The sequence below is a fragment of the Solanum dulcamara genome, chromosome 11 (genome assembly GCF_947179165.1).
Source record: "Solanum dulcamara chromosome 11, daSolDulc1.2, whole genome shotgun sequence".
Taxonomy (NCBI): Eukaryota; Viridiplantae; Streptophyta; class Magnoliopsida; order Solanales; family Solanaceae; genus Solanum; species Solanum dulcamara.
In genome coordinates, this window is record NC_077247.1 from 12823128 (window position 1) to 12837980 (window position 14853).

The 14853-nt window shown below is 34.5% G+C and overlaps 1 protein-coding gene across 1 annotated transcript in view; it reads left to right on the forward strand.

The window, feature by feature from the left end:
- Positions 1-668: 668 nt before the first annotated feature.
- LOC129874697 (protein CHROMATIN REMODELING 19) overlaps positions 669-14853 on the forward strand; it is a 34497-nt gene continuing 20312 nt past the window's right edge. The window contains exons 1-6 of the mRNA XM_055950021.1: positions 669-1424; positions 1523-1640; positions 8983-9023; positions 9127-9377; positions 12682-12862; positions 14623-14808. Of these exons, the coding sequence (XP_055805996.1) occupies positions 885-1424; positions 1523-1640; positions 8983-9023; positions 9127-9377; positions 12682-12862; positions 14623-14808 (1317 nt within the window). The 5' untranslated portion in view covers positions 669-884. The remainder of the gene's footprint in view (positions 1425-1522; positions 1641-8982; positions 9024-9126; positions 9378-12681; positions 12863-14622; positions 14809-14853) is intronic.

Consider the following 14853-nt stretch of genomic DNA (forward strand, 5'->3'; position numbering starts at 1 on the left):
TGACCACTTATATTTCAATCATAGTCAATTAGCTTAAAAGAGATAAGCCAAATTGATTTAATTATTTCGGCTAAGATGAATTTATATTATTTAATTAAAGAGCTTCTTAATTCTAACAAAATAATTAATTAATCTAATTATACTCTAACTAATTTGAAAGTATCAACTACTAATTTACGAAATAAATAATTTTTTTTGAGGTTATTTTTGAATATTTATAAAATCTAATAATTATATATATATATATATATATCATTCAAAAAATTATAAACATGACAAATTACATAAAAATAACTTGATTTTTTTTTGAATTTTGTTTTTTTAAAAAACTAATTATTTCAAATTGTTTGAAAATTGAAGAAACTCGATAATTAATTTGCTTTGTGGCAGATCAAAATTGGGTGTCAACACCACATTCTATCCCGCATAAAATAATATATAAATTGACTTATAACTTATACATGTATTAATTATGGATCATTCTAATTTGCTAACCAAACATGATAATATGTGTGTTAAATTTTATACATGACAGAAAAATACTACCAAACAATGTAAAGCTTATATAAAATTTTATACATGAATAATTTTAGTTCTTATCCTGAAACCAAACGAGCCTATGTTTATATATAACTTTTTTGTAAATAAAGCCGAAGATTAGAAACTAGGAGAAAATGTGTGTTATTCAAAGCGGAAGGAAAGTTTTGTAAATAATTTTGACCCGGTGAAATAGACCGTCAGTAGCTCTGTCTGCGGGAAATGGAAAAGAGCACGCTCTCCTCGCATAGCAATCGATTTCATTCCCCACTCCTCTGCAATTCGCTTTGGTGAGTAAATTTTCAAAATTCCCTCCTCCAACTCCAGCCTCTAGGGTTTTTCTTGCCATGAAGCGCGACTATTACGAGATTTCCGACGATGAATGGCCGGAACACAATTCCTTCAACCCTTCTCGCGTCCTCAAACTCAAGCCTTCTGTTCCACCTCCTCCTATCGGGTCCTTCGCATACTCCAACACCACCAATCAAAATACATCAAAATCCTCCAATTTCATCCAACTGTTAGATAGTTCCTCCGAAGAAATTGGAGTTGGAAACACCACCGAGAATTTGGAGGACGATGATGCTGAAATTGACTCCACTATGAACCAGACCAACAGCCGTGGCCGCCGAAGATTTGTGGTGGATGATGAAGAAGAAGGATTGAACTCAAATGAAGAAGAGGAGGAGGAGGAGGAGGAGGAGGAGGAGATTGAGCTTTTCGAGAACGAGGAGAGTGAAGAGGATGATGATGTTGTAGGAAAGGCATTGCAAAAGTGTGGGAAAATATCTATGGAGCTTAAGAGAGAGCTTTTTGGTACTGCAGCTGCAAAATGCGATTCCTTTGTTGAAGTGGAGGAGGCTTCGTCACTGAGAATCGTGACTCAGGTATGATATTTGAACTAGTGCATAACATTTCTAGTTTTGCGCTTTACTGTTGTAAAATGCTGTATTTTTTTCTGTGACTGAAACCTTTTTCATTCAAGGATGATATAGACCTGGCATGTGGAGAAGGAGATTCGGATTTTAGACCAATACTTAAACCTTACCAGCTCGTTGGAGTCAATTTCCTCCTTTTGTTGTATAGGAAGAAAATCGGGGGAGGTACTTTTTTATTTTAATTTTTTGTTCGGTATATTTGTAGCATGGAACTGTAGTGTGAGTTTGTGATGATTTCTCTGTCAATTTTTTAGGTGTTACTGAGGTTAAACTTTTAATGGTTTTTCTGACTAAGCGCATGGTCATTGTGTTTTTTGGTGGCAGGTTATTGCCAAATGTTTGTGTCAGTTCCTTGAATAATTGATAATTACACAATTAGCTTTCAACCTCAAGTTAACCTTTTCCTGTTATTGAACCAATAGTCTTATGATCAAAATACATACAATCTATTTAATTGAGGTAATCATTGATAGTCTTTAACAGTTCCCATTCAGTTCTTAAAGCTTGGGAACCTCAAAATTTTGGGGTGATATTGGTGTCTACGTTGATTGAAAATAAACAAGAGTAACACTGATATTATCAACGACTAGTAACTGTATGGACATCATACTTGTCTACTATATATATCAGAAAGGTGTCTCTTCCCCTTTTTCCATGTGGGGCCTACCACCTACCTCAGGGAAAAAAGAGAAAAAATCACTGAATTTTTGGTCATTGCTACTAAGTTCAATTGACCTGGCTAATAGAGGATGGTATAAAATATGAAGTACTAAAGAAAGGTGCAAGTACCTCATTCTTTTAGTGTCTTGGAATTGGTCGTACAAAGTGCTGAAGCTGAGATGCTACATGTCTTTTTATTATCTTTAGACAATGTACCATTATTGAGATCAAATTTCCTTCCAACTTGTATTTATAAAGGGATTGGTTGATTGGCCGCAAAAACAAAAATAATTCTAGATAAAATTCCGCATAAGTAATACAATATTTGGTTATTCTAGTAATAACTAGTGTAGTGTTTGGTTGATGGTATTAAACTTCACATAGCTAATGCAATATTTTGTTAGTTGTATTAAACTCACTGTTTCTAATACCTGGACAAGTTATATCTAGAGCCCGTTTGGATGGGCTTAAAAAAAGTAACTTTTATGTATGAAGTGCTTTTAGAACTTTGAAGTGCTGAAAGTTATTTTTATAAATAAGTAGTTGAGTGTTTGGATAAAAGTGCTTATGATGTGAATTTTAGGGTTAAAAGAATGAAAAAAGGTAGTTTGAGAATTTAGTTAAAATATAAGGGATATAAAAGTAATTTTCATGGTCAAAGAAAATGACTTTAAGCACTTTGGAAAAAAAAAGTTAGGAATCCTAACTTTTCATTTTTGACTGACTTTAAGAACTTTATGGCTTAAAGTCAGCATTAGGCAAACACGTCCAAAAGCTAAAAAGGGGCTTTAAGTTGGTTTTGACCGACTTAAAGCCCATCCAAACAGGCTCCTAAACACATGTTACCTTATGCAGGATAAAATATCGAGTAGGAAGTGTATTAGCAATACATGAATAAGAGTATTTAAAGGCAAAAAGACTCTTAAAGCACGCAATCTGTGCAACCCTCTACCTGAAGTGATAGCTTCTAGCTAGTTCAGTGGATAAGATAGTTGCACTCCAATTCATGCATGAATGGGATGGTAGTGGTCCATTGGCAAGCTCAGAGCTTTGGTCTAGTGGTAAGAGCAATGTTATCAAAAGCAAAGTGCAAACAAGATCTAAGATCCGTTGGGGATTTAAGTCCCAAGTGCAAATAAACTGTGAGTTTTAATGAAAAAAGGCGCAAAGGGAGAAAAAATACAAATATATAATTTAGTCCAAGACTAATAATTATAAGAATGAATGACTTTGGGGTGATATAAATGTCTATGTTTACTGAAAATAAACAACAATAACTTTGATATTATTAACTACAACAACAACAACAACAACAACAACCCAGTGAAATCCCACAACATGGGGTCTGGGGAGGGTAGAATGTACGCGGACCTTACTCTTACCAAGGTAGGACGGTTGTTTCCTGAAGACCTTCGGCTCAGTAAAAGCATAAATGCATAAAAAAAAATGTTAGATAAGAATAGGAACTTAAAAGCTTTATTAGAAAAACAACAAATAAATAACGAATAGATAACAAATAAATACAAATAAATAAATACAAATAACAAATAACGATTAAATAAATAATGAAAGCGTCACAGGTAAAATAGAGTAATCAAAGCATAGAAAGTAATAAATAATAACAGAAATAACAGAAATCAGAAGTCAAAGCGCAAGAGATCGTAATGCACTACTACGCCTATGAATAGAGAAGAATAACGAGACTATGAACTAGTCTTCTACCCTAATGTGGGTCCTCCACACCCTCCTATCTAAGGTCATGTCCTCCGTAAGCTGTAACTGCGCCATGTCCTGTCTAATCACCTCTCCCCAATACTTTTTCGGCCTACCCCTACCTCTTCTGTAACCATCCATGACCAGTCTCTCACACCTCCGCACTGGGGCATCTATGTCTCTCCTCTTCACATGTCCATACCATCTCAGTCGCATTTCCCGCATCTTGTCTTCTACCGAGGCCACTCCTACCTTGTCCCGAATAGCCTCATTTCTAATTCTGTCGCTCCTGGTGTGCTCACACATCCATCTCAGCATTCTCATCTCAGCAACTTTCATCTTTTGAATGTGAGAAGTCTTAACTGGCCAACACTCCGCCCCATACAGCATAGCCGGTCTAACCACCACTTTGTAGAACTTGCCCTTAAGTTTTGGTGGCACATTCTTGTAACATAGCACTCCGGAAGCGAGCCTCCATTTCATCCACCCTACCCCAATACGATGTGTGACATCATCGTCAATCTCCCCGCTGCCTTGCATGATAGACCCAAGATACTTGCAACTACTTCTCTTTTGGATGGCCTGAGCACCAAGCCTAACTTCAACGCCAACCTCCTGAGGTGTCTCACTGAACTTGCACTCTAAGTACTCTGTCTTTGTCCTACTCAACTTAAACCCTTAATTAGATGATTTATAGCCATACAAACATCTATTATATATTTTAGACCACAAGTTTCAAAAGTCTTTCTTTCATTTTTTTAATTTCGTGCCTAGTCGAATTGCCTCATATAAATTGGGAGGGAGGGAAGTACAATATTTGGTTAGTCTAGTAATAACTAATGTCGTGTTTGGTTGATGGTATTAAACTTCACATAGCTAATGTAATATTGTGTTGATAGTATTAAAATCCATAGACGAGACCAACTGGGACCGAACTTTTCTATCTTTTTCTTTCTCTTTTTGTTCCCGCCTGCCAAGGACCTATGTTTCAATAACGATGAAGGGCTACTATACCTGTACAAGTTATATCCGAACACACGTTATATTATGCAGAATGAAATAGAGTAAGAAGTGTATTAGCAATACATGACTAAAGAGTATATAAAGGCAAAAAAGCCCTTAATGTAGGCAATCTATGCAACCTTCTACCTAAAGTGATAGCTTCTACCTAGTTAAGTGGATAAGATGGTTGCTCTCCAACTCATGCAAGAATGGGACAGTAGTGGTTCATTGACAAGCTCAAAGCTTTGGTCTAGTGGTAAGAAACAATGATTTCAAAAGTAAGTGCAAACAAGCTCCAAGATCCATTGGGGATTTAAGCACAAAGCGCAAGTAAAGCGTGAGCTTTAATGAAAATAGGTGCAAAGGGAGAAATAAAATATAAATATATATGTTTGTTCAAGACTAATAGTTATTGTAAGGAAGTATTGGAGAAGAATATTATTGAATAGTGTATGTATATTATTACATTGAGACCCTATTTATAGACACCACATTAGACTCCTTTTCCAACTAGGATACTACATTACAATCCTTTTTTCAAGTAGGATTGTATATACTATTCCTATTCCTATTGTAAGTGGGATTGTATATACTATTCTTGTTCCTATTCTTATTCTAACACTCCCCCTCAAGCTAGTGCATGTAAGTCATATGTATCTAGCTTGTTACAGATGTAATTAATAAGAAGACCGGTGAGGGACTTGGTGAAGACATATGCAAGTTGATCATTCAACTTCACAAATTTTGTAACAATATTTCCTGACAATATCTTTTCTCTATCAATCTTAATGTGCTTGGTCCTCTCATGAACCAATATTCTCATGATCAAAATACATAGAATCTATTTAATTGCGGTCATCATTGATATTCTTTAACAGTTCCCATTCAGTTCTTAAAGCTTGGGAACCTCAAATTTTTTGGAGTAATATTGGTGTCTCTCTTGATTGAAAATAAACAAGAGTATCACTGATAGTACTAACCAAGTGTTTAGTAACAGTATGGACATCATACTTGTCTCGTATATATATCAGAAAGGTGCCTCTTCGCCCTTCCCCCCATGGGGCCCACCACCTACCTCAGGGAAAAAAGAAAAAAATAATTGAATTTTTGGTCATTGCTTCTAATTTCAATTGACCTAGCTAATAGAGGATGGTATGAAGTACTGAAGTAAGGTTCAAATAATTCATTCTCTTAGTGTCTAGGAATTGGTCGTACAAAGTGATAAAGCTGAGATGCTACATGTCTTTTTATTATGTTTAGACAATGTACCATTACTGAGATCAAATTTCCTCTTGTATTTACAAAGGGATTGTTTGATAGGCCGCAAAAAACAAAAATTATTCTTGATAAAATTCCGCCGAAATAATACGATATTTGGTTAGTCTAGTAATAACTAATGTAGTGTTTGCTTGATGGTATTAAACTTCACATAGCTGATGCAATTATTGTTTCTAATGTCGGGACAAGTTATATGTGAACACATGTTACATTATGCGGGATAAAATATAGAGTAGGAAGTGTACTAGCGATACGTGAATAATAGTATTTAAAGGCAAAAAAGCCCTTAAAGTAGGCAATCTATGCAACCCTCTACCTGAAGTGATAACTTCTAGCTAGTTCAGTGGATAAGATGGCTGTGCTCCAACTCATGCAAGAATGGGACAGTAGTGGTCCATTGGCAAGCTCAGAGCTTTGGTCTAGTGTTAAGAGGCAATGTTATCAAAAGCAAAGTGCAAACAAGTCGATCCATTGGAATTTAAGCTCAAAGAGCAAATAAAGCGTGAGATTTAATGGATAAAGGTGCAATGGGAGAAAAAAAATACAAATATATATACGGTTAGTCCAAGACTAATAATTATAGGCATGAATGACTTTGGGGTGATATTGGTGTCTATGTTGATTGAAAATAAACAAGAGTAACTTTGATATTATTAACCACAAGTTTAGTAACTGTATGGACATTATATATCAGAAAGGTGTCTCTTCCCTCTTTATTTGGGCTTGTCTTGTTGATAACCTTGAGATCGGTGAAGATTGTGCTCCTCCATGAGTCCTACCTCCTACCTCCTACCTCAGGAAAAAAAGAGAAAAATCAACTAATTTTTGGTCATTGCTTCTATGTTCAGTTGACCTGGCTAATAGAGGATGGTATGAAGTACTGAAGAAAGGTTCAAATACTTCCATTTTTTTAGTGTCCTGGAATTGCTCGTACAAAGTAGCTGAGATGCTACATGTCTTTTTATTATCTTTAGACAATGTACCATTATTGAGATCAATTTTCCTTCCAACTTGGTATTTACAAAGGGACTGTTTGAATGGCTGCAAGAACAAAAATAATTCTAGATGAAATTCTGCATAAGTAATACTCCCTCTGTCCCAATTTATATAACACAGTTTCCTTTTTAGTAAGTCCCAAAAAGAACGACACTTTTTTTTATATTTAGTAACAATTTAACTTTAAATGTGCATCTTACCCTTAATCAAATGATTATAGCCACACAAATATCTATTACTTATTTTAGATCACAAGTTTCAAAAGTCTTTCTTTCATTTTTAAACTCCGTGCCAAGTCAAACTGCCTCATATAAATTGGAACGTAGGGAGTACAATATTTGGTTAGTCTAGTAATAACTAATGTAGTGTTCTATTGATGGTATTAAACTTCACATAGCTAATGTAATTTTCTGTTGGTTGTATTAAACTCACTATTTCTAATGCCTGGACAAGTCATATCAGAACACATGTTATATTATGCGGAATATAATATAGAGTAAGAAGGGTATTATCAATACATGAATAAGAGTATTTAAAGGCAAAAAAGCCCTTAATGTAGGCAATCTATGCAGCCCTCTACTTGAAGTGATAGCTTCTAGCTAGTTCAGTACATAAGATGTTTGCGCTCCAACTCATGCAAGAATGGGATAGTAGTAGTCCATTAGCAAGCTCAGAGCTTTGGTCATGTGGTAAGAGGCAATGTTAATCAAAAGTAAAGCGCAAACAAGCTCTAAGATCCGTTGGGGATTTATGTGCAAAGAGCAAATAAATTGTGAGCTTTAATAATAAAAGGCGCAATGGGAGAAAAAATATAAATATATGTGTAGTTTAAGACTAATAATTATAAGCATGAATGACAAATATATGAACAAAGAAATTGATAAAAAATTACGGTAAATTGAAATATCAATTGTTTAGTTTTGCCTCTTCAGAACAGGCTTATTGGCAAGGAAAAATATGCCTTAGAACCTTGATGACGACATTGAAGCGCACATTAAGCGAGGCGAACCACTCTACATGTTTTGAACCTAGCTTCAGAGCTTAAGTGCGCCTTTGATAATACTGGTAGAAGGGTAGTACGTGATATGTGGGTCCACTATCCATCAAGTTTCAAACCGTCACCAACTAGCCCTCTGTAATTTCTTAGTTATCAAAAAAAAAACAAAAGCAGGCAATCTCTGCACAACAACCTCTGTATTATTTCTCACCATATGGCAATCCCTAAATTATTATTCAGTTCATAACAATCCTCTCACTATTATTCACCACATAAGTGATCCATGTATTTTAATCTCTGCATAATTGGTCAATGAACCGAGATCGAAAGTGTTCCTCAATATCTAAGGAATTAGTTAAAGCTTAAATTAAATTATTCCATTCAGTTTTAAGTTATTCATACAAAATGTCGAGACTGTTAATACTCCATGTTTTTTATACTGAGTCTGATCTGTTTGGTAAGGTCTGTTTTGGAAATAGCCTCTAGTGGTAAGGTCTGCGTACATTTTACCCTCCCCAGACCTCACTTGTGTGATTTCACTGGGTATGTTGTTGTCCGATCTGTTTTATATGCATTAAAAGTACTTCCCAAAGGTTTACAGGAAAATTACTCGTTTCCTATTCTGGTTCGCAAGTGAAATTCATATCACCTAAATAGCCTTTATATTTTGCATGAACATGTTTCTAGCATATAGCAAATAAGCACGACCAGCATTTTGTTTGCCTATACATATAGAAATAAAGCCTAATGTTTCTGACCAAGATATGCTACCAAATTATAGCTTGACAAATGTACATACATGCATCTCTGTTGTGTGCTCTTGTACCTCAAATTGAAACTTTTTGGGGCTGGTTTGTGCAGCTATACTGGCTGATGAAATGGGTCTTGGTAAGACCATTCAGGTATGCCGCAGTTCTAACTTTTTATTTTCTCTGATTGATGCATAGTATTTCTTTTATTTTGACTTTAAGTGATAGGTAATGATGGATTTATCCTTCTTATTAGGCAATCACATACTTAACATTGCTGAAGCATTTGGAAGATGATCCTGGTCCTCATTTAATTGTTTGTCCTGCCTCTGTTTTGGAGAACTGGGAAAGAGAGCTAAAAAAGTGGTGTCCGGCATTTACTGTGATCCAATATCATGGTGCTGGACGATCAGCTTACTCAAAAGACTTGAGTTCTCTGGCTAGGACTGGACTGCCACCTCCATTTAATGTTATCCTAGTGTGCTACTCGCTTTTTGAACGGCACAGGTTGGACATCATTTTTATGACCTTCAGTTTGCATCGAAGTGGAATGTACCATCCAACTGTCCGTGGTTGTGTATTTTCTAGTCATTTATCACTGTAAGGTGTTTTAGATTTCATATTTCTTCCTCAGTATGAAACCTCTGGTATGCCTCTGAAAGAATGCTAGAAGAAGTGCATTCAGTAGCCCCAGAATATTTTGCTTACTTAAGGACTTAAAACCATCAGTGATTGACAATTAGATTTTATTATTCCCAAGCTGCTAAACTTGCAAAGGTTAGTTGGATTCATGGTCTATGCATCTCAATTTTACTCAGTGGAGGTCACAAGAAAATCCATTGTTAAGAGCCTCTGTTTTGTTCGGTGAATATTAAATCTCATATTCCCGAAGATACTCTACTTCTGTTCTTTCCATTGTAGCTCTCAACTTTGAATTTCACCGTCTAAGGTGAAAAATGAGGCAATGGGAAAAAGCAAGTCTTTGCCATTTCTTGGAGAATTTTTTTTATGAAAATTGAGGCAACAGAAGAATGATATTGTTGCATGTTGAATTATCATAAGGCTAAAGATGACTATTTCATTGTATTGTACTACTATATATAAGAGGCTAGAAGCAGGTGACATGCCTGCTTGCTGATGCAGGGGTAATTTGGTATTTTGGATTTTTTTTTTGGTTTAAAGAAGTTATACTCAGTTGTTTTATGTGTGTACTTTCTCACTTTGATTTCTATGTACGCGCTTCATTTGCAGACTTTTTAAATGATTCATCAAAAAAGTGGGATCCCTTTTAAACTTTTATGTGGCAGTTGCAGCTTTTTCTTATCTCTCTCTCCTTGTTTTTTTAGTAGTATATCCTACATAGTAGCTTCTACGTGTCTCTGTTGTTAATGTTTACTAGAAGAGAAACATTGGTTAGGATCCTTTTTTCTTCGAAATTATTTTTTTAGTTTGAAATCAATATTTTATCATCAAGCTTAATTTTTTTAAAAGTTACAATTGATTAAATTTTGTGATAAATAAGGAATAATATCTTAAGATACAAGTATAATTAAGTAACGTCACTAATTGCAATTTTGTGGTCAAACTGATTAAATATGCTTACAATTGATGAAATAAATAACACATGATCTTTAAATTGTAATGTTTAATTTCTAAAAGGAAACTAAGATAAGTATTATGAGCCCGTTTGGATAGACTTAAAAAAAGTAACTTTTATGTATAAAGTGCTTTTAGAACTTTGAAGTGCTGGAAGTTATTTTTATAAATAAGCAGTTGAGTGTTTGGATAAAAGTGCTTATGATGTGAATTTTAGGGTTAAAAGAATAAAAAAAGGTAGTTTGAGAATTTAGTTAAAATATAAAGAATATAAAAGTAATTTCCATGGTCAAAGAAAATGACTTTAAACACTTTGGAAAAAAAAGTTAGAAATCCTAACATTTCATTTCTGACTGACTTTAAGAACTTTATGGCTTAAAGTCAGCATTAGGCAAACACGTCCAAAAGCTAAAAAGGGGCTTTAAGTTGGTTTTGACCAACTTAAAGCCAATCCAAACGGGCTCTATATTAATAAAAAAACATTTTTCTATGTATTAAGTTGTTAATTTGAAACATCTATATAGCCAAAATGATTTTATAGTACATATTTAATTATTATATTTCAAGTACAATAAGGACAGAGAGAGTATTTTATACCACATCTATCCATGTTATATGACACAATAGACACATATAGTTACCATGTATGTGAGACATTATGATTTATAATATATTCCTAGAGTTTGAGCTGCATATTTCAAACTTTAAAAATATTTTTTGGAGTATGTACCATGTTAATACCAACTCTAGGAACATTTCTGGAGTCTATCTATATTTCAAGTTATGGATATATGTGAAGTTATTAAGATTTTCACGTTTTAATCTAGGGGTATGACAGTTTAGATGATGTTTTCAGTTTTTTAAAAGTAATTAAAGTTAAATTTGTTTTGAAATGTTAGTTAAGGTTTGTTTAGCATTTAAAAAATGACTATTAACATATTTCTTTTAAAAAAAAGTAAAGCAAGAGAACCTCAAGAAGAGGAAATTCTCCTTATGTTCTAGATGTTACCTTTGTGGTGAAGAGGTTGAGACAGTTAGCCATCTGTTTCTGCAGTGCAGGATAGCTACACAGCTGTGGAGAATTTTTGTTAGCCTTAGGGGTATTAGTTGGGTCATGCCTAACAAAATAACTCATTTGCTATATAGTTGGGAGGAAGCAGGAGTAGGAGCTGCAGACAGAGACAGATGGAGGATTGTCCCAGCTTGTATCTGGTGGACAATATGGAAGGAAAGGAATTCAAGATGTTTTGAGAGCAAAAATTGTGATCTATAGATGATCAAACTAAATTGCATTAGACTTTTTTGTTTCTGGTGTAAAAAAATATACTTAGAGGACATTGACTCAATTATAGACATCCTAAGATCTTGTTAGAACTTGAGTCAGCTATATGTCTTTCTGATTTTGCTGTAATTATGGTTTCAGTGCAACCCATTTACTGACTTGTCAATATACACATATGTTACCTTCTCAAAAAAAAAAAAGTAAGGTCACATAAATCTGAAACAAAAAAGATACACTATAACACAAGTTGTTGAACCCCTGTCCCCTGCTGTCAAAACTTCTATCTTTTCACATGTAGCATTATAAAAAGTTTCATAAAATATGTTGAAATATTCTTATAATTGCATAGAAATATATTAATTAACATTTTTTGGGCCAGTGCTTGGGCTCCGATATCTAGTCTTAGTGTGTATGAGCTCACTTTTTGGTTTCCCTGTTTATACTTGCACTTTAGACTTAATTGAGATGTTAATCTATTCAAAAGTTTCCTATTCAATCTTTTTTGTTTTCTTATTTTCTAGTATATGTTTGATTTTTATCTTTGCTGAAGAAGACGGAATTTGCTTTCTAAGTGGTTCAAACTTGAAAAAGGTGAAGAAGACGGAATTTGCTTTCTAAGTGGTTCAAACTTGAAAAAGGTTTCTTAATATAGAAAAAAAGTCTTTAAACGTTCATATTTATTGAAAAGAAGTCTTTAAACATTCATGTTTTGAATGAAGCCTAGCCCTGCTTTGAGAGCTTTTCTTTTGAGCCAAGGGTCTAGCGGAAACAACCTCTCTACCCCACAAAGGTAAGGGTAAGGTCTGCGTACATCCTATCTTCTCCTAATCCCACTTGTGGGCTTACACTGGGTTTGTTGTTGTTGTTTTGAATGAAGTGTAGCTAGTTCGTACAAATCTTTGTCATCGAGTCTTATACCTGTGCCTCTTGCAGTGCACAGCAGAAAGATGACCGCAAAATTCTGAAGCGCTGGCGTTGGAGCTGTGTGCTAATGGATGAGGCTCATGCTTTGAAGGATAAAGGCAGCTATAGGTGGAAAAACTTAATGTCTATTGCTCGTAATGCCAACCAGCGATTAATGCTCACTGGCACACCACTACAAAATGATTTGCATGTAAGATAACCATCAACTCTTTTGTCCTAAGCTGCTAAAGGATTTGTCGTTTGTAATGCATGTGTACCTCTTATATGTATGTTATTTTATGTCAGCAACCATCAACTCTTTTGTCTTAAGCTGCTAAAGGATTTGTCGTTTGTAATGCATGTGTACCTCTTGTATGTATGTTATTTTATGTCAGAATTAATGTTTGTTAGGAATGTTCTTTAATGTGAGATAGTTATTTTTGTTCTGCACAAAAAATATTTTTTATTGCTTACAGGTGGTATTCTAAGTAAATTTCAAGGTGATAACAACTAAAAATGGCACTTCAAAGTAGACAATTAACATTGTCCAATGCCAATCTTGTTGCATAACTTATCCTAGATAAACAAATTGCTAATGAAATGCAAAGATATTTGTTAGGATTATTTCCGTAAAGAGTAAGAAAAGCTTTCCCTGATACTCCCTCTGTTTCATTTTACTTGCCCCCTATACTGAAGTAGAATTTTCTATTTTACTTATCCATTTTAGCAAATCAAGATAGTTCTAATACTTTCCCCCCTACTACCTTAGTTTAAATAACTACATAAAGTAATAGTAGTCAAATTTAGAGTTCCAAAACATCATTAATAAGGTAGTTTACTAAATACACCCCTAATCAAGTTTTCTTAAGGGTTGTGCCAAGTCAACATGGGCCTAAAATGAAACAAAGGGAGTATTCCTGAATGAATAGTGATGTATTTTAGCTTCAATGACCTGGATTATAGTTAGAAAAATATCTCTTTTTAAAGCAGCTTGCTCTTTGCTGTATGATGTAAGTGACTCAGTTGTCAGAACTTCCTGTGATATTTAGCCTCAACGACCCTGGATAATAGTGTAGAGAAACGTCTCTTTTCAAAGCAGCTTGCTCATTGCTGGGTGATGTAAGTGACTCCGTTGTCAGAACTTCCTATATATATAGCCTCAATAACCCTGGACAATAGTGTAGAGAAATGTCTCTTTATAAAGCAGCTTGCTCATTGCTGTGTGATTTAAGTGACTATGTTGTCAGAACTTCCGTGATATATAGCCAATCCTTGCAAGGGCAGTTTGAGGTTTTTTGCCTTGGACTGAGCACGTACGAGCTTATATCAGATGTAATAAGTCTGCTGATTCTATAACTGCTCCAGATGAATGCTCTCAACAATATCTTCCCCATCTTTTTCTCTTTTTGACCTGTTTGGATGTGATGAAAGAACTTTGTTGATATTTAAGTCTGGCGGGACATTTTAGCTCTATTACACTTGATTTCCTGAGCAGATTCTGTTGGTGATGAGTGCTCATTCTCTACTCTCTTTTTCCTGGAAAGTAGGATATGTCATTCTGAATCTAGGGTTTTGAAGTTTTTATGAACCACATAGTTGAAACTCAGATTACTTGGCTTCTCAAACATCTTTTAATTTCGATTGTTGGGTAACCCGATATTTTTATTACATGGCTTTTCAGTTGTGCAAGTAAGTCTTTTTATTGCATGGCTTCTCAATAAGTACAAGTAAGTATTTTTATTGCATGGCTTCTCAGTAAGTAAAATTTCCTGTGTTTGCTGTACATTTCTCAGTAAGTACAAGTAACGTTGCATATATAATTTTTTTTTTTAAAAAATAATATCTTCTCTTAGTTATTTATTTGTAATGTTTCTTTTGTGTAAAATCTGCTGCTTTTGCCGCTGTTTTCACAATTAGTGCTTATCTTTATGTTTGATTTTGCGTTGTTCAGTTAGTGGTTTTTTATTGCAGGAACTTTGGTCAATTTTGGAGTTTATGATGCCTGATCTATTTGAAACAGGAGATGTTGACTTGAAAAAACTATTGAATGCAGAAGATAAAGAGTTAATTGCTCGAATAAAGTCCATTCTTGGACCTTTCATATTGAGAAGATTAAAATCGGATGTGATGAAACAACTGGTACCAAAAATACAGATGGTATGTATTTTATTTGTTTCTTGTTTTCTTTTTATCCCTTTATGG